General features: G+C 38.5%; 1 protein-coding gene across 3 annotated transcripts in view; it reads left to right on the top strand.

The window, feature by feature from the left end:
- The window catches only part of Slc22a15 (solute carrier family 22 member 15), an 82,395-nt gene extending 58,940 nt beyond the window's left edge, over positions 1-23,455 (top strand). The window contains exons 7-13 of one of the 3 annotated variants that reach the window (XM_047520406.1): positions 323-463; positions 2,512-2,597; positions 13,828-13,948; positions 15,676-15,748; positions 17,825-18,013; positions 18,317-18,438; positions 19,337-23,455. In XM_047520406.1, coding sequence (XP_047376362.1) covers positions 323-463; positions 2,512-2,597; positions 13,828-13,948; positions 15,676-15,748; positions 17,825-18,013; positions 18,317-18,406 — 700 coding nt within the window. In that variant the 3' untranslated portion in view covers positions 18,407-18,438; positions 19,337-23,455. Of the gene's footprint in view, positions 1-322; positions 464-2,511; positions 2,598-13,827; positions 13,949-15,675; positions 15,753-17,824; positions 18,014-18,316 lie in introns of all 3 variants that reach the window. The other 2 variants (XR_007104301.1, XM_047520396.1) reach the window with 2 other exon arrangements.
- Positions 23,456-23,829: the final 374 nt, after the last annotated feature.

Here is a 23,829-nt window from a genome sequence, read left to right as displayed (position 1 = left end):
TCTACTCAATGCAAAAAATGCTTGAGAAAACACAAACAATATCTTGCCTCTTACAGGAGCTAGCCCTTCATTTGCTTCATATAATATATAGACATAAATCACTTCCAAAATCCCATCATGTTTTTCTGTTTTTTCTTAGGATAGAAATTTAGATTAACACAGAAAGCTTAGCAGGAGAGTTGAGCTCTTTGCTTGCAGCAGTTTGCATTTTATTGAACCAATTCTACTTTAATCTTCTTTGGCAAACTTTTACACCTTTTCTCTTGTCTTGTTTTTCACTTCCTGGTCCTTTAAACCCACCCCGTCCTGGCCCCAATTGCAGGTTCGTGTGCAGCTTGGTGTATTATGGCCTCACTCTGAGTGCAGGTGATCTGGGTGGAAGTATTTATGCCAATCTGGCCCTGTCTGGCCTCATAGAGATTCCATCCTACCCTCTGTGCATCTACTTGATTAACCAAAAATGGTGAGTACGGATGAACATGAAGTGTAGCTAGAGAATGTGCACATGTGGCACCCTTACATGCTTACATACATAAATACCTAGATATCATTGCTTTGTGTTTATACACTGTATCTGCTAATCACTGTGGTGATTAAAGTTTCTTTCAGGCCAAATGCATATATAATTCATTTTTGGTGCAGTACTTCTTTAGAGTCATGTGTACGAGTTTTTTATTAGTATTATTATTTTTTACAGACTGCATTTTGATTCATTGCACACAAATGGGGTACAACTTTTCGTTTCTATGGTTGTGCATGATGTAGGTTCATACCATTCATGTAATCATACATGTACATAGGGTAATTTAATATAAGGCTTCAATGCAGCGTTGAAAGGCACCTCAAAATGAGGGTTTTTTAGTAGTCTCTAAGTAAATCGCTAGGCCCAAGAGATGGGGTTATCAGCTCTACATAGCTGCAATTCCATCAAGCCAATAGTATTAGTATAGTATTTAGAAGTTTTTGTAAGTAGGAAGAAAACCGAGGGAACTAGAAAGAATTTTCTTTACCTCCTAAGACCTATTTTGTTGAAGGGAAGAAAAAAATACATCCTGCTCTTGCTGCTTACAGTCATTGGGCATAATTTTGAAATATATTTAAAAAGTTATTTTATAGAGCTCCTTTCCTTGGGTTTTGTAAGATAATTTTGGCTATTTAGCCCCTGACCATGGCAACTAAAACCCTTTCTCTGTTTGAGCTAGGAATCAGTTGGATTGTACCTTTTCACATTCTCCAGAAATTATCGTTGTAACTAAAACCAGGTGTTGGCATTACCCTGATGCATGCTGTTGTCATGATGTTTAGAACCTTGTAAAGGGCGAGTCCGGGTCTCTTCAGTCAGACGCTTTTCTCTTAGGCAGCATTCCAGATACCTGGGCTGATTCCTGTTAGTGACTGTTAGCTTACTCTTATCATGGTCCAGGAGACGGGTCAGATAGCATGCTCATGAGTCTTTCCCTAGCATCCCCAGTTTTGTCACATGCGCTCCCTGCACTGCTATAGCTTCTTGTGCATGCCTGACAACCACTGACAGTATTACAAGGAAACTGTTCATGGGCATGTCCTGTGTCTTTACAATCCCTAGAGCCTGTCATGGTACATGTCAGTTGAAAGACACTCAATACTGGCTGTTATGTTAAGCAAAATGACTGGTAAAAGAAGACTCAAGAACTTTCCTGTTTCCCAGCAACTCCCACCCAGACTTAGGATTAAAATCCAAAGCAAAGGGAAGGACGCTGCCTTTGGGGTCAGGCAGACCTGAATTCAAGGCGAGAGTTCACCAACTGTTAGCTTTATGACTTTGGCAAGTTCCCTCACTGAGCCCCCACTGTATTCATTCTCAAAATAGGTATTATAAAATTCCCCTGGAAACACTGTTATCAAAATTACAATATTGACCTTTCTAGCAGGGTACTCGGTATGCTGCTGGCCCTTAGAAAAGGGAGAGATAATATTTTACTTCCAAGACTGAAGCTCTTATTGAAAATGATTTTAAGGTGTTCAATACATTTCACTTAATTCTAACTCACTAACAAGGCATTTTTTTCATTTGCGTTTTGAAGAGAAAGAGACTTTTCAAAACATTGTTTAAAATCGTTAACTAAATAAGATTCAGGTAACCAGAAAATGAAATGAACTAGAAGATTCCTTTTTATTTTTCAGTTTCATTCTCTAGAGGATGAAGAATGTAACTGTGTGCCTATGATTTTATTATTGAGATTATATAAGATAATATGTGGAAAACATTTAAAATAGCACCTAGAACATAGTAAACACTCATGGAAATACAGTGATTCTATGTCCTTCCTGTTCACATCATTTAATCCTGCCATCCCTTTTTTAATGATGGTTATTTATTCTGTGTCTCCAGCAGACTCCTGATCAGTCACATTTGCCACCCACTCCTTAAAAAGAGTTGAAGCTGAGGACATTTAAATAGGAAAGTTGGGAGGAACAGCAGATGAATTTATAAGATTCTTAGGAGAAATGTGTAATTTTTCTATTATTTAGGTTTGGTCGGAAGCGGACATTAGCAGCATTTTTGTGCCTAGGAGGACTGGCTTGTCTTATTGTAATGTTTCTTCCAGAAAAGAAAGGTATGCCTTTCAAATTTCTACAAGGGGTTTGAACAGCACTTTTATTACAATGAATCTCAATATAGTAGAGAGATTACCATATGCCATGCTTCATTTCTGTGATTGCATATTATTTAGCAATTGTGTGGGGTATAATGGGCCAGATTCTTTCCATTCCCTAAACTATTCTGTGGGTGAATAATGTGCTTAGAGGTGCACTATTAATTCTTTCAGGCTATTAAGCTACCATCTGGGGTGTCTGGGATGCGGCACTGGTGATGTTAGAGTTGTTTATTTGATGATGAGGAGGACCAGTTAGTTCTGCACAGAAAGAAACTCCATCCAAGGCTGCAAATTACACTCATTCCAGCCAGTCACAAGATTGGAGATTGGAATGGCATCCCTCAGTATCTCTATCAGTACACCACAATAATAGTAACAACACAACAACCCTTAGAGTAATAGTCCTATTGGTCATGATGAATATGCTCTTGGACACCTTTAAGACACTTGTATTTTTTTATATTCATAGCTTTACTTTGCAGACACAACTTCAAAAAAGTGTCCCTTACCATCCTCATCTAACCTGATCACTGCCTCTGTATGGAAATTTTCTGGATACTGCAGGTTTTCTTCTCTTTTTTTCTTTCCTTTCTTCTTTTTCTTTGGGGAGGTTGGGGTGGGGCTGGCACTGGGGGTGGGGGCAGCTTGCACACCTGAGGCATGCCAGTTCCTGCTCTGGGAACTGTGGTTTTAGTTGTAGTGTTCAATAAACATTGGTGGGTCATAACAACTCCCTATTACGGGGCATATGGTATAACAAAAAACCCTATTTTGGGGGCTTTTGGATTTTGATAGGGCTGTATTATGGAGCTTGCAGTCCAGCTGGGAATGATTATGAGGTGGTTTGACAGAAAGTTTTGACAGCTACTGAAAATGCATGGAGAATTCATTTCACCCTCAGAGCATATCATGTATAAAATGCTCCTCTCATAAATTGCTTCTCCTTGAGGTTCAGTTGTACTGGTGCCTCATGGAGAAGCCTGTGAAGCTGCCTCTTCTCCTGTTCTCCAACCCTCCAGTGTTCCTACTCTGCTCTTGGTCACCACCTGAAGGTCTGAGCCTTGAATCCAGAGTACAGAAGGTTCACTACCTAGAGATTTTACATGGTGTTTAGAGCAACCTAACAGTGATTTTCATGGAATTAGGGAAACCAGAGAATTCAGTAATTTTGCCCATTTCTTAACCTCCAGCCAAACCAATGCCTCTGTCAGTGTCAGGATGAGAGGACAGTCCTCAGTCCTGCTGGGGGGTGTCAGAACTAGGTACCCTGTGCTGTTTATCTGAGGCAAGAACGGATGGATTTCAAATCCTTGTAGCTTTCTGCTCAACTGTTCGTTTCATGTGGGCACCTTGGGAACTCCGTTGTCTTCTACCTGTAGCAGTCTGGTGTTCCATTTATCACTTCACAGAGGAAAACATTTCATTAATAGTAAAAACGTACCTGTAACCATTGTACCTCCACAAAGCCAGTCCAGTCAATGTCTTTCTCCCTCCGACTTCTTTGCACACTGCAAGTAACCCACCCTTAGGACTCTGCATATGACCCTTTCTTGAAATTATCTCTTATTTTAAATAACAAAACAGAAATCCAGGGTGAAGGCAGATGGCTGGTTTCCCATCTAGACAAGAACCCCCTCTCTGCTCTACTCCAGTCTGTTTCAAGAGAGCCATTTGAACCCTTTGTTGGTTGTGCCCCTTAGTGGACACTGAGTGAGAGACAGTGCAGCACAGTGTCTTTTGCAGGCCATTCGGGTGCTGCAGGAATATGATACCTCTATTATACTTAGAAAAAGTGGATGTCCAGTCTATTTATAAAGATTTTTTCTGGGAAAGAAATTCTGTAACATCCCTTATTGAATTATTTCTATTTTTAATAACCATTACTGCTAAAATGATCCTCTTCCACTACAGTTGAGCCCATTTCCTTTCATTTGATTCATCATTGGAGATGGAGAACAGATGGTCACTTTTTTTCCCTGCATAATCCTTTCTGTATTTGCAGAGTCCTCTAGCTGTGCCTGAATCTTCTTTGGGCTAAAAAAAAAAAAAAAAAAAATTCTTTCAACTTTCTTTAAACCATTCATATTTACTCTTTAAAATATGTTGTCAGCTTTCTTTTAATCTGTCTTTCAAAGTTTTAGCTACGTATTATGAAAATTTTGATAAAAACATATGATGAAAAAGAGCAGTTTTAAAAATTCTGTTAGTATCTTCTAAGAACTTGGAGACTGTTTTCTGATTGCTTTTAGTTCTCATTTGTCCTCACTTTCCCCCCATCAAATATGCCTTTATTCTCTCCTTTCTGCCAACTCTTGTGCCCCTTTGCCCACCCACTTCTTTTTAGCATGTAAATATATATGGTTATGGTACTGTATGTTCTAGGGCATTTGTGGATATGGAGACAGTACACCTACAGAAGAGATGATAAGTAAACTAGAAAATAAATTGTTTGGCATTTCACAAACTATGGTTTGTAATTACAAGTTGAGCATCCCTAATGCAAACATTTGAAATTTGAAATGCTCCAGAATCTGAAACTTTCAAGCAGTGACATGATGCCACATGTGGAAAATTCCATACCTGACTTCTTGGTAATGGGCTGTAATCAAAATACAGGTGCACTAAAAATATTGTATAAAATTACCTTCAGGGCATGTGTATAAGAACTATATGAAACATAACACTTGGTTCCCATCCCCAAGATGTCTAATTATGCATATGCAAATATTCCGAAATCAATTTAAAAAAAAACTAGAAAGACTTCTGGGTCCAAGCATTTCAGATAATTGTAATAGACAAGTTTCTTACCCAGCATATGCTTGCATATTGATTAGCCTCCAAATAAATGTTCATTTCTAGGAATAATGTTAGGTAATTTTAGCAGGTAGCCACTAATCTTTTTCCCCACAGATGGGTCAGCAGACATTTTGCCTGATCTGTATTCTCCTTTGGAGGATCCTGAGTGTGTTAGCTTTCTGTTGCTGTGGGAAAACAAAACAAAACAAAACAAAAAAAATCTGAGAAATACAACTTAAAAGGAAGGAAGATATATTTTCACTCATAATTTCAGAGATTTCAGTCCATGGTCACTTGGTCCTATGACTTTCAATCTAAGGTGAGGCTAAATGTCATTACTGAGAGTACGTAGTGGAACCAAGCTTTTCATCTCATGGCAACTCGGAAAGAGAGAGAAAGAGACAGACAAACGGAAAAGGGACTGGGGATCTTTCAAGATCCCTAGTGATCTGCTTCCTTCAACTAGGGCCCAGGAAAGTTTCCACCAACTCCCAGTAGTGCTGCTAGCTTAGAACCATTCAACACATGACATTTGGGGGAACATTCCAGATTCAAACTATAACATTCTTCCCCCAGCCCCCAAAGTCTCATGCTCATCTTACAATGCAAAAATGCATTTAATCCATCTTCAAGGGTTCCCATAGTCTTCAACAGTTCCAATATTGCTCAAAAGTCCAAGTCCAAAGTCTCCTCTGAGACTTGAAACAAACTCTTAGCTGAGTCCTTTTCAACATACAATGGTGGGACAGGCACAGGATAAACTCTCATTCTTAAAGGGAAGAATGGGGGCATAGAAAGGAGGGAGGGCCAAAGCAAGACTGAAACCCCTGAGCAGGGCAAACATTAATCCTATAGCTCTGGGTCCAAAATCTGGGGCACATGGTAGTGAGACGTGGGCCTCAGTGGTCTGGGGCAGGGCATCCCTATGTTCTTGCTGGTTGAATCCCATGTAACCTCTTTCCTAGACTGACTCTTTTTGCTGCCTATAGCTTCCCATGGCAGGTTTTCCACATTCCTGGCAACATTTAACTTCCTGGGGTCTCCACCGCAGTTTTTGCTTCACCCTCACAGCATAACATATTGCCCTCTCAGGGGCATCCTGCAGAGACTCCAACCATGCTACACACTGCCTGGCCTCCCAAGTCTTTCTCTGAAATCCAGGTAGAAGTCTCTGTGACTCCACACTCTTACATTCAGTATGCCAGAAAAAACAGCAGCAGCCAGGCCCTCTTGGACCATAGCAGCAGTGACCTCTGTGTGACTGGATGGTTGAACACAGTGAAATTAGTCCTAGGAAATAACTTCCTAGGCAGCCCTGTGAGGGCAGGGCTCTTCTCAAAGCAAAGTTTTTCAGACACATTGGTGGAGTCTGGCAGATTCTTGAAATCCCCTCCGAGCATCTTTCCAGTTTTCTCAGTGCAAAGTTCTTGGCTTCTTTTTCATTGAGCTAATCTCTTAAACATCCATACCCTCCTAATCCCGGTTTTATTTTTGTGCTTCTTTTCTGGGCAAACTGCAAGTTTTTCAAATCTTCCTGCTCTGCCTTTTGTTCCCAATTCTGTCTGTAAATCTGGCTGAAAGCAGCCATCAATACCCATACCACAGCCTAAATGTTGTGCTGCCTTGAAATTTTCTCCACCAGATTCATTAGTTGGTCACCCTTAAAATCAGCCTTGCACAGAGTCTTAGGGCATGATCAAAATATAGACAAGTGTTTTGTCAGAATGTAACACAAATGCAGGTCAGTTCCATATAGAATCCTCATTTCCATCTAAAAACTTACAAACACAGCCTTTGTTGTCTGCATTCCTATCTGCATTCTGGTCTTCTGTGCTTACATCTGCTTACAAAATTCTAAGATTTCTTTAGCCTGTATCTTCAGACTTTTTCAAACTCTACCCACAAACCATTTCCAAATACTACATGGCCAAGTACAGTCATGACAATGATGCCACTTCTTGGCACCAGTTTTCTGTGTTAGCTTTCCATCACTCTGACAAAACATCTGAGACAAACAACTAAAAGGAGCAAGGATTTAGTTTGGCTTACAGTTTCAGAAGTTTCAGTCCATAGTCACTTGGTTTCATCACTTTGGGCCAAAGGGAGGGGTGAACATCATGGCAGAGAGCTTGTGGTGGATCAAAACTGCTCAACTCCTGTTGGCCAGAAAGCAGGAGGGAGGAGTGGGGACAGAAGGGGAACTGGTAACAAACTATACCCTTCATGCACACATCTCCAGTGACCTACTTTCTCCAACTAGGCCATACCCCCTAAAGTTTCTACCATGTTCCAGTGCTACCAGCTAGGGACCAGGCCTTCAAGGCATCAAGGACATGAACCTTTGAGGGACATTCCAGATTCAAACTATAAAACTAAGCTCAGGCTGAGCATTCTTTGTTCTTCTGAATTCTCTAATGTCTATAATGTTCAAGATTCTGTTTATGAATATTATCTACTTCATGGCCTCAAAGAACTTGCAATCCAATAAGGAAAATAAGCAATCCAAAAATAACAATAACAGAGACAGTACCAGAGGAGAACTGACAACAAACGCTATGAACTTGAACTCCAAACCATCATAAAAATGAAGATGAGCTATCTTCCTGCTTTAAACAACCATAAAAACAGATGAAAAATATTTAATAAATGTTGATTTTCAGATATTGAACCATATTGACTGCAAATGACAGTGATCCCTGAGAAGAGGCAGCTAACCAAAGTGAGCCCTCAGTGTTCTAGCCTGGGTTTCCAAGACACAGTGCAGGGAGCAAAAGCAGTAAGTCCTAGCATTATTACTGAATTGTGGAAATACTTACTGAAACCTGGAGAGGCAAAGGTGGTTAAAATTTACTGGGCAAGCCAGGTACAGTGGCGCATACCTGTAGTCCCAGTCGCTCAAGAGGATGAGGCAGGAGGATTGAAAGTTCAAAGCCAGACTCAGCAATTTAGTGAGGCCCTAAGCAACTTGACAAGACCCTGTCTCAAAATAAAATGCAAAAAAGGCTGGGGATGTGGCTCAGTGGTTAAGAGCCCCTGGGTTCACTCCCTGCTACTAAAAAAAGAAAAAAGAAAAAAGAATTTACTGGGCAAAATATTGGCGAGGAGTAAGATACACAAAGGAAGACCTCCAGAGATGTGCAGAAGGAGCCTCTAAGTTTGGCTGCTTACTGATCCTTGCATTCACTGGGATAAAGTCCTAAGACAAGGGGGAGGACTCCAGACAGGGGCAAGCACAACAGTCCTTGGAACCCAGAGCCACGAAGGCTTTGGATTCTCTTCAACCATACACTAAGCATTCAACAGAGACCTTTCAGGTCAAAACAGCATTAAACTAAAGACTGTTCTCCATTTGCACTAAAAGTACTTACAAACAAAACTCAAAAATCAAGTGATTCCAATTAACTGCATCAGATGACAAAGACCAAACAATATTTAAAGGACACAATTAAGTCCAACACCCAGCAGTTTAACATTCACAATATGTGACCTCCAATCAAAATTACCAGGCATGCAGAAAAGTGGGGAAATACCTCCACAATGGGAGAAAATTCAACAGAAACAAATTCCGAAATGGCACAGATAGACAAAGGAGATAAGATCATTAAAATGGTTATTTATAAATATGCTTCATATGTTTTAAGAAAATACAGGCAAATGTGATCAGAATGAGCAGGGAAATTAAAGCCATAAAAATGCATGTGACTTTTAGATATAAAACACGAGATATATGAAAAATTTAGTATATGAAACTAACAGCATATTAGAAACTACAGAGGAAAAAACTGGTGAATTTAAAGACATACAGAAGAACCTGTTCTGAATAAAGCTGAAAACAAAACAAAACAGCAGTTGAATAAAAAAGGCATCCATTAAAAAGATGATCTTTTCTCCAACATGTATTTTTGGCGCCTTTGTCAAGTATCAGATGGTGGTTAATATGTGGGTTTGTCTTTGTGTCTTCTATTCTATTCCATTGGTCTTCATGTCTAGTTTGATGCTGATACCATGCTGGTTTTGCTACTGGAACTCTGTAGTACAATTTGAGATCAGGTATTGTGATGCCTCCTGCATTACTTTTCTTATTCAGAATTGTTTTGACTATTCTGGGTTTCTTATTCTTCCAAATAAATTTAAGGACTGATGTTTCTGTGAAGAATTCAGTGAAGAATGTCATTGGTATTTTGATGGGAATTGCATTTTATCTGTACATTGCTTTTGGTAGTATGACCATTTTGATAATATTAATTCTGCCTATCCATGACCATCTCCTGAGATCTTCTTAAGTTTCTTTCCTGGTGTTCTATAGTTTCCATGGTAGAGATCTTTCATCCCCTTGGTTAGATTAATACCTGAGTATTTTATTTTAGGTTATTGTGAAAGGGATGGTTATCCTGATTTCTTTCTCAGCTGAATCATTGTTCAGTGCTGCTGGGAAAACTGGATATCCATATGTTAAAAATGAAATTATTGCCATCTCTCATCCTGAACAAAGTTAAATTAAAGAGAATCTAAGACTCAGGAATTAGACCAGAAATCTTGCAACAGCTAGAAGAAAACATAGGGTCAATATTCCATCATATAGGTTCTGGCACTGACTTCCTCAACAACCCCTAAAGCTCAAGAAATAAAATCAAGAATCAATAAGTGGGATGCCATTGAATTAAAAAGCTTCTACACAGCAAAGGAAATGAATTAGAAACTGAAGAGAGAGCTTATGGAATGGGAAAAAAAAAAACTTTTCCAGCTAATCCTCTGACAGGGGATTAATATCCAGAATATATAAAGAACTCAAAAAACTCAATGCCAAAAAAACAATAACCCAATCAATAAATGGGGAAAAGACCTAAACAGAACTTTCTCAAAAGAAGAAACACAAATGGCCAACAAATATTTGAAAAAAATGTTCAACATCTCTAGCAATCAGGGAAATGCAAATCAAAACTATACTAATATTTCCTCTCACTCCTGTCAGAATGGCAGTTATCAAGAACATAAATAACAATAAGTGCTGTCCAGGATGTGGAAAAAAGGGTACACCTACACATTGCTGGTGGGATTGTGAATTAGTACAACCATTCTGGAAAACAGTGTGGAAATTCCTCAAAAAGCTAAATGGAATCATCTTCCCCAGCTATACCACCCCTCAGTTATTTATCCAAAATACTTAAATCAGCATACTATAGTGATGTAGCTGCTTCAGTATTTAAAGCAGCACAATTTATAATGGCCAAATTATTCAATCAACCCAGATGCCTGTCAATAGATGAATGGATCAAGAAAATGTGGTATTTACTCAGCCATAAAGAAGAATAAAATTGTGATTTGCCAGTAAATGCATGGAAATGGAGAGAATCATGCTAAGTGAAAAAAGTGGGAAAAACAAAAAAAGAAAGCCAAAGAGAAGTGAAAGGAATTGTGGCTCTTTGTCCAACCTGGGTATCATAGTACATGACATGTAGCTATCCTAAAGATGTTAAACACATGAGCAATCAAAATTTTGCTTATAATCATCCAATGAACCGAATGAGTAAACTGAATTTTTGCTATTTTGGGCCAGTTAAATGTACTGTAACATATTGGCACATTTTTTTTCTGGTAACCCCAAAAGGGCTCTCTGAGAACTAATTCTGAAAATGATATCCTCAGTACTTGCATTATTAGAATAAATTTATAACCTCACCAAGTTCAGGACTTTTAAGGATTACAAGTGTTTGGAGAATCTCCTTTTAAAAATAGATATTTTCACTTTAATTTTTCCCTTTTGACCATCACTTCAAACATTGATTAGGAATAGCCAGTCTTATGTGATTTTTGTTAACCCAGGTGAGGAATCCAGGGCAACACCCAGTGGTCTGATAAACAGCTATCTGAAGTTGATACGGCTACCTTGGGGAAGAATTGAATCCCCCCTTCTTCAAGTAATGATGGCAGATCTGTTGGCAGGAACACAGGAGAGAAGTTTCAAGCAGCAACTGGGGTGTGAGACTGATGGGAGCATTCTTGGGCGTGTGGCTGTGGCCAGGCTCCCCAGATGTACCAAGCTGGAGGTGTCCTGAGCTTCACACAGGCATCTTCTTCCAGCTTTGGATCTTGTGAAGTGGGTGTTTAGAAATAAAGTTTCTGCATTGCACCATTTGAATTTAAATTTCAGGAAGTAGTCCTCTATTGTGTTGTCAAAGATGTTGTCAAGTGCCTGCGTGCAATCTGAAAGATGCCATCCCAGATGAGTGAAAATCTGTTTCAAAAATAATTTGTGTACAATGAATCAAAATGCAGTCTGTAAAAATAAAAAAAAAATAATTAAAAAAAATTGCAGTCAAGCAGATGTGCATATTTTTGCTTGCTTCAATGGCACCTGAATACCTTTTTCTGACTCAGTTTTCTGGAAAATAATGATCAACTTAATTTGCCCTCATTATTGATTTCAATGAAGAAGTTTTTAGATCTCGAAAGTCAGTAAGCAAATCTTAGGGTAAATTTGAAAAGGCCTGATTCTTCTTCCCCAGAGACCTTGTATCTTAAAAATACAGACTACTTAAAAGAGCTAACATCTTTTTCCTAAATATCCTGGCAAAAGAGGAAAAAGCAGCCCTAGTGGGACCACTGTTTTAAGATACTATCTTAAAGTAGGTGTAGATTTATTTTACAGGCTGTCAGGGAAGGTACAACTTATTTTTTGGAACAAGTTATATTGTATACCTCCCTCCCAAGAAGTTGGGAGAGCATGAACTATTGTAGTTCTTCCACTTGTTAGTTCAACAAATGATGCATGAACAACAGTGTACCTAGTCCTGTGGGATGTGCTGAGGAAATCAAATGAGATTCCAATGTTAGCCTTGGGTGACTCAAAATATATTTTGAATTGGCAAGATGGAAAAAGTAAGTAACCACAAGGGAGTATCTGAGGCACAGCAGTAGAATGAATCAGGAAGAAGGGATAGTGGAGGTCAAAGGAAGGAGAGAATATATTATTGGAGTCATTTAAGAGTGGTTTATATGAACCACACAGTCCCAAGGAAGGGACAAGAGTGCTCCGTTGGGCAGAAATGTCAAGGAGGATTGGAGGCAATTACTTGTGGTGATTAGAACATTGCTGTTGACCTTCAAGAGTAGGAACATCAGAAGGGGATGGTATTGGAATCAGATAGCTGTATGTTTTAGAGCAGGTGCATTTGAGGAAATGGAATGGCAGCCACTCACTGGTGACATTTTGATAGTGAAAGGAGGAAACACAACGAGAATCATTTTTGCTCATAAGGAAAAAATTGCTCTTTGGAAGATACAAGTGAGTGGATTATAGAAGAGGAGAGGTTAAATGTGTTTGACAGGCAATAATTAAATTGTAGATTCTCAGAGAGCATAATGTTAACAAAGGGAAGAACCATGAGATAATTGATAATGTAACTGATAAGGAAATGAACTGGCATAATATATATTTTTGCATTTTATGCAAAAACAACATTAACAAACTTAAATACCATTATTGATTCAGGTGAGAAGTTGGGGAGAAGAAAAGATTAGAAGTTTTCCCCTATTATGTCTCTTGTGTTATTTATAGAACATTAGTGTCTTATATGTTCTAGTAATGAAGGTATCTTCTCACTTGAACATTTCTATGGTTTGGATCTTGAGTGTTGCCCAAAGGTTCATATGCCTAGGGCACTGCTGGGAAGTGGTGGAACCTGTAGGAGGTGAGGCTTAGGGGGAGGAGGTTAGGTCATTGAGGACATGCTCTTGAAGGGGATATTCAGGCTCCTACCCCTTCTCTTCCTTTGTTTTTCACTTTCCTGCTGCAAAGAGGTGATCAACTTTGCTCCACCATGCACTCCTCCATGAGGTACTGCCTTACCATAGGCCTGGCACAACATGGTCAACCAATCATGAACTGAATCTGCCAAAACTGTGAGGCAAAGTCATTTTTTCTTCTTTATCAGCTTATTATCTCAGGTATTTGCTACAGTAACAGAAAGTCAACACAGACACCAAGGAATGGGAACTGTTCTGGAGCTTACTTCTATCTTCTCTTGTCAGGGCAGGTCATGCTGACACTGTTTTACATCACTGATTAAAGAAGACTATGAAGAAAAGAGTCAAGTAGTACCCATAATAGATGAGTTTACTTCTTCCTGTACAGAAGTTTTCAGGGACTTTCAAGAATGAGTGCAAATTTCATCTCACCAGTACATCAGATTTCCTGGGGATAGCCAAGGCATTGAGGAAATATTGCATGTGTTTGTTTGTGATTACTAAACCTTCCAAACCTGTGTTCAGTTATGCTGCCTCTTTGCTATTGAGTTTCATGTGAAGGACTCACCCTCCTTCAAAATGCAGTGTGTCCTTTAAAGGTATTGTTTGCACTGTGGACCTCACAGGTGTGTCCTGTCCTCCACAGATACAGGTGTGTTTGCTGTGGTGAATAGCCACTCCTTGTCCCTGCTGGGGAAGCTGACCATCAGTGCTGCCTTTAACATTGTTTATATCTATACCTCCGAGCTCTACCCTACCATCATCAGGTACGTGTTGTCCTCAACCACAGCACCCTTCAGACATTCTGGGTTTGCTTACATCAAAAGAGGAGCGACTCTCCATTCCTCTGCACTGAGAGTCAGTGTGGGGCCAGCAGCAACTGAGCACGTGCCTGTGGCTCAGAAAGAGGAAACTACAACTTGGTCCCAAACTGAATTCCCTCTTGTAAATCATAAGTGCTCCACCCTAAACATGCCCTGTCACCCAAACAGGACTTGGTACTGTTGTTATTTTGTTGAATTTAGTTTATGCATTCACCCATCCAGTGTCAGACATATAACTGACGAGCGGACAAGGTCCCTCTTCTCACAGAGGCTTTCTTTTAGCACAAAATATATTAAATATGTATAAATATATATTTCAAACCATTTTGGGGGGGGCTACCAAGGATTGAACTCAGGGGCACTTGACCACTGAGTCACATCCCCAACCCTGTTTTGTATTTTATTTAGAGACAGGGCCTCACTGAGTTGCTTAGTGCCTTGCTTTTGCTGAGGCTGGCTTTGAACTCAAGATCCTCCTGACTCAGCCTCCCGAACTGCTGGGATTACAGGTGTGCACCTCCACACCCAACTGAATGTTAGATTTTCAATGTGTGTTGTTGAAGGTGGTTTTTAATGAGTAGGAAGTGCATTTGTCAAAAAGAATGTATTCTGTCCTAAATTTCCCCTCCTAAAATAAGTCTGAAAACAAGAAACAAATTCAAATTTAAAGGGTGGCAGGACACGCTGCTTATTCCTTTCAGAATGACCTCAGTGGACTGGGTCAGGTTTTCCTCAATCAGCCCTTTGCAATGTTTTTGAGGATCATTCTAAGTGGATCCTTCTCGTTCCCTTTTCCATGCAAGAAGACTAAGGATTCTTTCTTCCTCTTGGTTTAAAATCCCTTTTCCCAGTAACAGATGAGATTTCTGAGATTGACAGCTCATTTCCTGATTGTTCCTACAACCTAGTTTTCTGGCTACTGCCCATGAAACTAAAATGTTATCCAAATTAGGACAACTTGAAAGCCAATGTGGACATTATTAACAATTAGACTGAGTTAACAGATTGATGTATGGGCACCCTATCTAGAATCTCTACCATTCTCCCTCCCTACCATACTCTTTTCTGTCCTGCCCACAAAAGCAATATTCTGGGTCTGACAGTGTACACACAATCAATTCCATATTTATATTCTGAATTTTTAATAGTTGAGTTTAAATAAATGGGCAGAATTTGAGGAATATAAAGCCTTGGATCTCTATGGTTATATTAACTGATAGGAGACTCAAGACACAAAAACCCATAAAAGCATTAGATAATAAATATTCAAATGTTCATTTCTACATCATCTTCTATAGATGCACTAATACAGTAGTTACTTTCCTCATGTGATTATTTAAATTAATTAAAATTACATGAACTAAAAATTCAGTTTCTTGTCCTTGCTAGCCATATTTCAAGTACTCAGTAAGTAGCCTCATGTGTTCATTGGGTTCTATATTGGACAGTATAATTACTGAACAATTTCTAGCATCACAGAAAGTTGTAGTAGGCAGCACCGCTCTATAGGATCCTGTGCTTCTGCTTTAGGATATACTGTTCTGGGTCCAGTATGCTCCCTGAGCCCCTACACACACAAACACATACACACAACTGTGTGTGCTGTGCACATGATCTTTAAATTGTCCCCCTAGAACCGATTTGATTTTACTTTTTCTTATGCTTTTCAGGAATGTTGGGCTTGGAACGTGTTCTATGTTCTCCCGAGTTGGTGGGATTATTGCTCCCTTCGTCCCCTCACTGGTTGGTTTGTACCTCCTAGTTTTTCTTGATTCTCTGCTTTGGAAATTCTTGTGCTTTTGCCTAGAGAGAGGTAATGCAGAGATGCTGGTTAAGGTCAGCAGACACAAATGTGAACCATATGCCTCTTAGGTTACGAACCCAGTGCTCTATCTAGACGAATGGACTGGGATGCTTTTACCCATGGTGGATCTGAGTTTCTGTTCCTCTGATTTCGTCGGAGGGTCAGCTGATGCCAGATAGTCTCCTATCGTAAGTTAATCAATTAGTAAATCTTTATTAAGCTCCTGCTGTATGTGGGGCTCTGTGCTAAGCTCTTGATGATGCATGTCACCACATATAACCCTGATGATAGCTAAATGTGGTAGGCATCATTGTCACCCCTTTATTAAAGATGGGAAATGCTACAGAAACAGATTAAATCTTCCTTCCACACCCTTGGAAAAGAAAATTAGAGGAGAAACACGCCTAGCAGTGTGTCTGTTCATATACAATATAATATAATGTAATATATTTACTTGTATATGTATGTATACACACACATATACTTATGAAAATTTGGGGGCATTTTCATATTGCAAAAAAAAAGGGGGGGAGACTAAATGACAGATCTAAAATCCTTCCAATCTTAAAAATGCTCAGGTTCTGGGAAGGATCCTGGGGGCCCCATGAAAGGTCTATGTTCGGTCTGATATGGGAATTTCCACCAAGGCCATTGCAAGGTAACCAGTTTTGGTGTAGGACTCACATACCTTCTCTGTGGACCACCATTCATTACTCAGGCAGCTTAACCCCCACTTCTAGTACAGGGCAACTGAAATTCCGCCATTGGAATATACTTCCTTTTCTGAATATCTCTCTCCAGGTCCCACTCTCCATTTTAGGTTGCAAGACCCTTCCTATGAGGGAGTCATGTTAGGTCCATGTTTCATTCAGCAAAATACCTGTGGGACATGAGGTGTATATTGTTAAAACTACCTGACTTTGGGTGGCTGTTCCTGAATATTGTAATCCCCAGCATCATGTCTTCCCATTCCTGAGAGGAGGGAAACTGCTGTGTTCCCCTTGCTGGGAGCCCACTGTGCAGGCCCTGGGTTTGTGTGCAGTAGGTAACTTGTGATGAGAGGTCTCCCTCCTCCCTCTTCTCCCTTTCCTCTCTCCTGACTCTCTTTTCCCCTCTCACACCCTGCCCTCTCCTGCTCCTTTTATCCTCTCCATCATCTCTTCACTTTTGAAAAATGAGGAAAAAAATGGTTTGAGGGAGAATCCTCATTAGTACCCACAGATTTTGGAAATCCAAACCAGAAGATCATAAACCTTAGCACATCCTGTACAGGAATTCTAGAATATCAATAATCAGCTCCAGTGGCTCTGAAGTAGCATCTTGCCAGCAATTCTTTCTTTGTGTTTCTTTGAACCTATTTGTATTGAAAAAAATTAACTTTTCCTAAGAATCTCTTTTGAATCTCTGAAACAATTGCTTGTATGACCAGCATTGCACCATGTTCAATTTCAGTAGTTTAAAAATCATATGTATGTGTTAGCATTTTTTTTTCTTTTCAGGGTTTTTACCTCTTTAATTCCTGGTTCCCTCCATAATGGCGTTACAGTACATGGGGTTGTTTGGATGATTTCAAAATTGAGAACTTTAAAGTTCATCATCAGCAAATATCTTGGGTTGTCTCCCACGTGAAGAGCACTTGGAGATCACTTTTATAAACCACTATCCCCAGAGAATAGAAGCTGGGTGCCAGATTTCCCATGAACCCTTGCATAGCCTGCCCTGCCTCATCTCCCACGGTACCTATCACTGCGTGAGATGGTTCAATGCTGCTGGTCCACATTCCTTTGCTTCCTCTTGATTTACTCAATCCCAACTCTACATGCTGGAGGAATGACTTAATGATTTCCCAGAATAATTCTCTAGGAGAAAAGAAAAAGTGGATTATAGTGTAGTCTAGTGGGAAGCACAGAATGGATAATAAACATGACAGTTCTCAGTCATGAGACTGCTGATGTCATCTGCAGAGGAAACTGACACAGAGTTTTGTTTGTTTTGATCCCACTCTGCCCTTGCAGAAATATGTGCAGTGGTCTCTGCCCTTCATTGTATTTGGAGCCACTGGCCTGGCCTCAGGCCTCCTGAGTTTGTTACTGCCAGAAACTCTGAACAGCCCATTGCTGGAGACATTTTCTGACCTTCAGGTGTACTCCTATCGAAGGCTGGGGGAGGAAGCATTGTCATTACAGACCTTGGATCCTCCACAGGTATGGCGACATTTATCTTCACTGTTTGTATCTTCCACTTGGATGTTGATAGTTGTTTGAAAAAAATAATGGTACACTTAGATTCAGTAGCATGGAAAACAAAGGTGGGATCTAACAGCAGCTGATTTTCAGAAAAATAAAGAGAACTGATGATTCATTAGCTCTCTTAGAACACTTCAGGGACTACTTAGGGGAATAGATGTCATCAAAACACATTTGCAATTTGAATAACTAGGTGATAGTTTTTCATTTTAGGAATGTCATGACATCATTTCCTTGCCCTCTATTCCTTTCCTGTTTCAGCTGGCAGACAAGGAGAGCCCTTTAGGGAGTGAGAGTGAGGAAGAGGAAGAGTTTTACGACGCAGATGAAGAGACTCATATGATAAAGTGAGAAAGAGTCCGGACCCCTGCTCAGAAGTAAAGGTTCGTCTTGTATGCCTCTGGCCAAGGCAGGTTCTCCCATGGGCCCTAGGAGAGCTGCGCAAAGACAGGCTTGACTTGAACATGCACAACTGGTACTCAGCATGAACTGATTCTTTTCAGGTACAACGGAAGTTGGAGAAGAAATTTCATAAGAGAATACCTCACTGCACTGAGGGACTAGTTCTTAATCTGTCCTAAATTCAAGTTTAGTTCAGAATCCTCACCTCTGACCACACAGCTCAAGTCCACCTTCCAGGGTATGAGGCTGATATATGTGGGAGTTTGTTCATGCTGCTTTTCCTTTGGCATGATCTGGAAGCAGATATGTAAAATTCCTCACCATTTGGATAGGATTTGATAAATTGTCTTTAAACTAGTCTTCGTATGATCTTGACATCTGCCCCTATCACTTGTTCCTCCTCCCTAAGAATCTTCTGGTGCAGGTTGTTACTTTAATTTTGTGTCTAAGGAAAAGGTCTCAGAGACCATATGTGTGTCCCAGGACCCCCAGCTTTATCTAAACTGATGAAATTTGAGTCTTCAGGTTGGTTCACTCAGCCTGATGGCTGACTTGGCTTTTTGTGCCTTGAATCCCTAAGATGATTCGCTAGTAAAAGCCCACAGCACCAGAGCAATTTACTAGAGTCAGAGGTGTGGCTGTGGCCTGGTAATGACCTTTGTTACTTCAGCGATCTGATTTCCCACTTACAAGCACCTCCAGAAAAGTTTCCTTCTGGGATTCTAGTACCAGCAATAACTTCAAAATCATGTAAACAAAACTTTATAGAGGGCAGTTAAAAAGGGCTTGTTGAGGATTTTCCTTAAAAAGAAAGATGCAGCTTTTAATAAAGGAGCAAGGAAAATTATCTTTCACAATTTCTATTTGTTTTGCTTTCAGTGTTATGCAATGAGGAACTTGGGCAACATTTATAAACTTGAACTCTCGGCCCTTACCTGTTAATCGGAACAGAAGGCACAGTAATTTCATAGGAAATGTTGGTTTTCATAAAGTGCTTCCCATTTTCAAATGAATTAAAATCATACTTGTCCTCTGAAGTCACATACTGGAAATAACTGTTCCCCATGAAACTTGAGTACCATCTCTAATAAGAGTATAAACCAGGAGTCAACAGCTTGGACCGCATTTTTCATGGTACTTACAGTACTTTTCCAACCAGGAAAGTTTCTGTGTTTTCAGAAATTTCATTTCTACTAATCTCTTGGAGAAAGAGAAATTGTGTGAGAGGTAAAGAGAAGGTGTCACTCTGGGTGCTTCTTGATAAAGAATGTATCCCTCCCAGTTGGCTCCTGATACACTTTTGTTCTCTTCCACATTGACTTCTTGGTTTGTGCTCTACCTATCTGTAACTTTGGATTTGTAAAAGTGTATTTATGTTCTCTATGTCCTTGATTATGTATATAGGATCTTCATAGACAGGTATCGTCTCTATTATTTCTCCCTGACGTGCTTAGAACATTGGCCTAGACACAGTAAGGGCACACCAAATCCTACTGTTTTTGGCCATCAGGGAGATTGTGGGATGACTCCTTGTATCACATTTGCAAATCCGACTCACACCACCAAGTTGTGAAATCTTGCTTCTCTTTCTCTGGAAAATGGAGATCTGCCCAACCATCAGGGGAGGAAGACACACTTAGAAGTTCTTATTAAATGGTTAAGTATTTAAAATAAAGCAACAAATCAACACACACACACATACACATGCATATATATACACACACATATATACACATATATACGTATATGTGTGTATGTGTGTGTGTGTTTATACATATGTATATGTTTTTGTTTCCTGGAGCTATCTTTATATAAGAGCAGTGTATCCTTTTATAGAAAATTTGGAAACTATACATTAGAAAATGTACCCGTTGGCCCAGCACCTGGAGACAACCAATGTATGGTTTTACTCCTGTGAAGATTAACTGGGAGTCCAACTCTTTTAAAAAAGAGCTAAAGCACTGAGTCTCTTGCTGCTTCTAGCTAAATAAATGAGAGTTCAATTAATTCCATCCCTGGGTTTCCTCCTTCCAGGTGGAGGTAGAAGTAAGGACGGAGGGATCTCTAGTTTGAATACATATTGTTTAAAAGACTGGATTGGCTGTCAACTACTCATGTCAGATGTATTACTAAATTCTGTTTCTGGATAATCCTTTAGCAAAGTTTAATCATTACTATTTTTTATTTCTACTGACTTTACAAAAATAGATTTTTTTCCATTTAGTAATGGTGAAGAACATTGTTCTTAAAGAATGTGCACATGAGTTCATGTACATCAGTTAAATTATTGAAAAATTTGTGGTAACATGTCATTTACACAGATGATTTGTTAAAAAGAGTATCATTTTATTTTTTTAAATTTTATTCAAAATTAAATTTCTCTAATCCTAAAAAGTAGCAGGAAAAATGTAAGACATAATAAGAAATCTTAAGGTGTTTAGAGTCCAAGGTCTAACTGATTAATGTTGTCATTTCCTGATTTTTTGAGTTAAAACCATGACTCATTGAAAAGCCAATGCTTATCTTTTGGCTGCTTTCAAGCAGTGTAGACTTTCTTTTTAACTTTTATAAATGAGCAATAAGCAAAATATAACAAGAAGAAAACAGGAGTTTCTGGGGCACTACTTACATTACTATAACATGAATAGACATTTTATGGTTGCCATTGATGGAGCTACTTTTAGTAGATGATTTATATTCTTAACAAATGAATACTGAAATAATTGTCATTATTATATCAGAATTAAAGTATAGGTTTTCAGTAGGACTTACTTTTTCATATAGATTTTTAATCACTGATCCTTACATTGAAAAAATATCGAGGAAGCTTTAGATTTTTTTCACTAAGTAAAATGCAGGTATTTGGGCTTCTTGTGAATTTAATCAAGGATCTTGAAATAGGCCTTTTCTTTTGTTCTTACAGGATGTGTCAAGATGCTCAGTAGCATACTTGACAAATACAGAATTTGCTAGAAATCATGAGCAATGTTTGGGGACAGGGATTATAGCAAAGCTGGGGAGTCATAGTACAAAAGATAACTATAAAAACATTTTTAGAAAGAGAAGAATGCAAAGATGATGGGTTGTGGAAAATCCATCAATATAGCACATCAGAGGAGAAAGGCCTATTATCATATTAATAGATATGCAAAGATTGCTGACAAAATTCATCACTCATTCAAAATAAGAACTATCATCAGACTAGGAATACAGGAAGCTCCCCTAGCAAAATAAGGGACATATGGTAGTAACTATGGTGAATTGTCACACAGCATCTGTTCGCCCTCCTGCTACTTTGGCCTTCAAATTTTCTTGATCCTGACCCACAGTAAGTAATGCTTTTTTACATATTCATTTTCTGTTTCCTCCCCCTTACCAATATATACATATATGTAAAATATTCATAAAACACTTGTGTGTACATGATGTATATAGCTTTCATAAAACAATGCTTCTTATTGTGAGACACACTGATAATTTATAATTTGTTCTGTTTTGTTTTGTTTTTAAAATGCCATTTGTGATCTACCCACAAATTGCAGTTTCAACTGCAATCAATTAGACTGCAACCTGTAGTTTGAAATCCACTCTTCTATCCTGTGTTCTTGTATTATAGAAACTTTAAGGCTAAAATGTACATTTTCTGAACTCCCTTGCAGTGCAGCTTCTCAGTACAATTTAGTTTCAGTTAGATACAATAAAATTTGGAATGTGAGAGCAACAGGGAGGTCTCTTCTGCTGGGATTCACAGTGATGAAGCCATTTGGTTTCTCTGAGGCAGGATAGTAGAGATGTTGACAGGAGAAATATTAATTAAAAATTTAACAAGATTTTTTCCCCACAGAACTTGGAATAATAATTCTAGTATTCACATGGGAAAGCAAAGATCCCAAATAGTTAAGACAACCTGAAAGAGAAAAGTAAACAGAAGAAACTAAATATCTCATATATCAAACTCACCAAAGCTATAGTTTTGGTCTGCAATAGACAAACAGATCAATGGAACATAGAGAGATTCTAGAAAAAGACAAGCACATGTAACAATTTGGCAATTTTTAAAGATAGCATGACACATTAGAGAGGAAAGAGCAAACTATCTGATTATTGATAGGGGAACAACTGGGTTTCCATATCAAAGAAAACAGAATTAGGTCCTTCTAACAACAACAACAAACATTCCAAATAGATTGAAGACCTAAGTGAAAAAAAAATCAAAACTTTAAAATTATTAGAAAGTGATGTAAGGAGAAAGTTGTAGGACCTCAGAGGGATAGATGAATTTCTCAGATAAGAAGTGAAGAATCACAAAGCATTAAGAAATGATATATTTGACTCTCTCTAAATTTAAAACCTCTTTGTGCATCAACAAAAATACCACAAAGTTAAAGAAAATAAATACATTAGGAGAAAATTTTTGTGAATTCTATAACAGACAATGATTAATATATAGAATACATAAGAATTACTCAAATCAGAAAGAAAAGTGATAGGAAAGTTTACAGGAAATATGATTAGACAATTCAAGATAAGAAAATGTTCAACCTTACTGGAAGATCAGGGAAATGCAAATTGAAACAACATTAAGACATCATTTAAAATCCATTAGATTGGGTGAAAAAATGAGACTATCAAATGCTGAAACCATGAGGTAAAAAGAATTTACTGACATCCTGAGAGAAGCATAAATTGATTCATCAACTTGATTGTCATTAGGAAATCAAGTTGAAAATGTGTATATTCTACAATTCAGAATTTCTGTTCCTATGTATATATAATGGAACAATGCTTTTAGAACTTTTTTTTGGTAACTTCTTGTAAGAAAAATGTTTTGCACAGTGACACAATCCCCACACCTATATTCAGATCCATATGTTTTATCTATATATACATATATATGTATTACTGAAATCGTTTTGTAAAACAATAAACTACCTGTAGTATCTACACTGTTATATTTTCTATTTCATTCACTTAAAAATAAAAGAGTACTGATGATGACTCCCTAAGATGATTTCACAGTTTATAAATAAGCAAAATATGAAGTTGGAAAAAGTGAAATCCTGTTTCATGATTCCTATTTACCTTATCTTGTCTAGTACATAAGCAAGATATGGACAAAGTCCATTGCAGCTTTATCAGGTGTAAGACGTTGAAATTACATGCACATTTCTGTATACAGCAGAGAAAATGTACATGTACAATTTTATGTTTATGGGATGGAATAAAAACATAAAAGTTCTATGTATTAAGGTAGATGGATCTCAGAAATGTTGAACAAAATGTTGGCTAATTTTTACTAACTCAAAATTAGGTCAGGATTAAATTCTGTACTAAGCGACTGGAAATACTTGCTAAGTAAAGAAGATTCAGTG

Source organism: Sciurus carolinensis, chromosome 1 (assembly GCF_902686445.1).
Source record: "Sciurus carolinensis chromosome 1, mSciCar1.2, whole genome shotgun sequence".
Lineage (NCBI taxonomy): Eukaryota > Metazoa > Chordata > Mammalia > Rodentia > Sciuridae > Sciurus > Sciurus carolinensis.
Note: the sequence above shows the minus strand (reverse complement) of the source record. Positions and strands in the feature narration are given on the sequence as shown.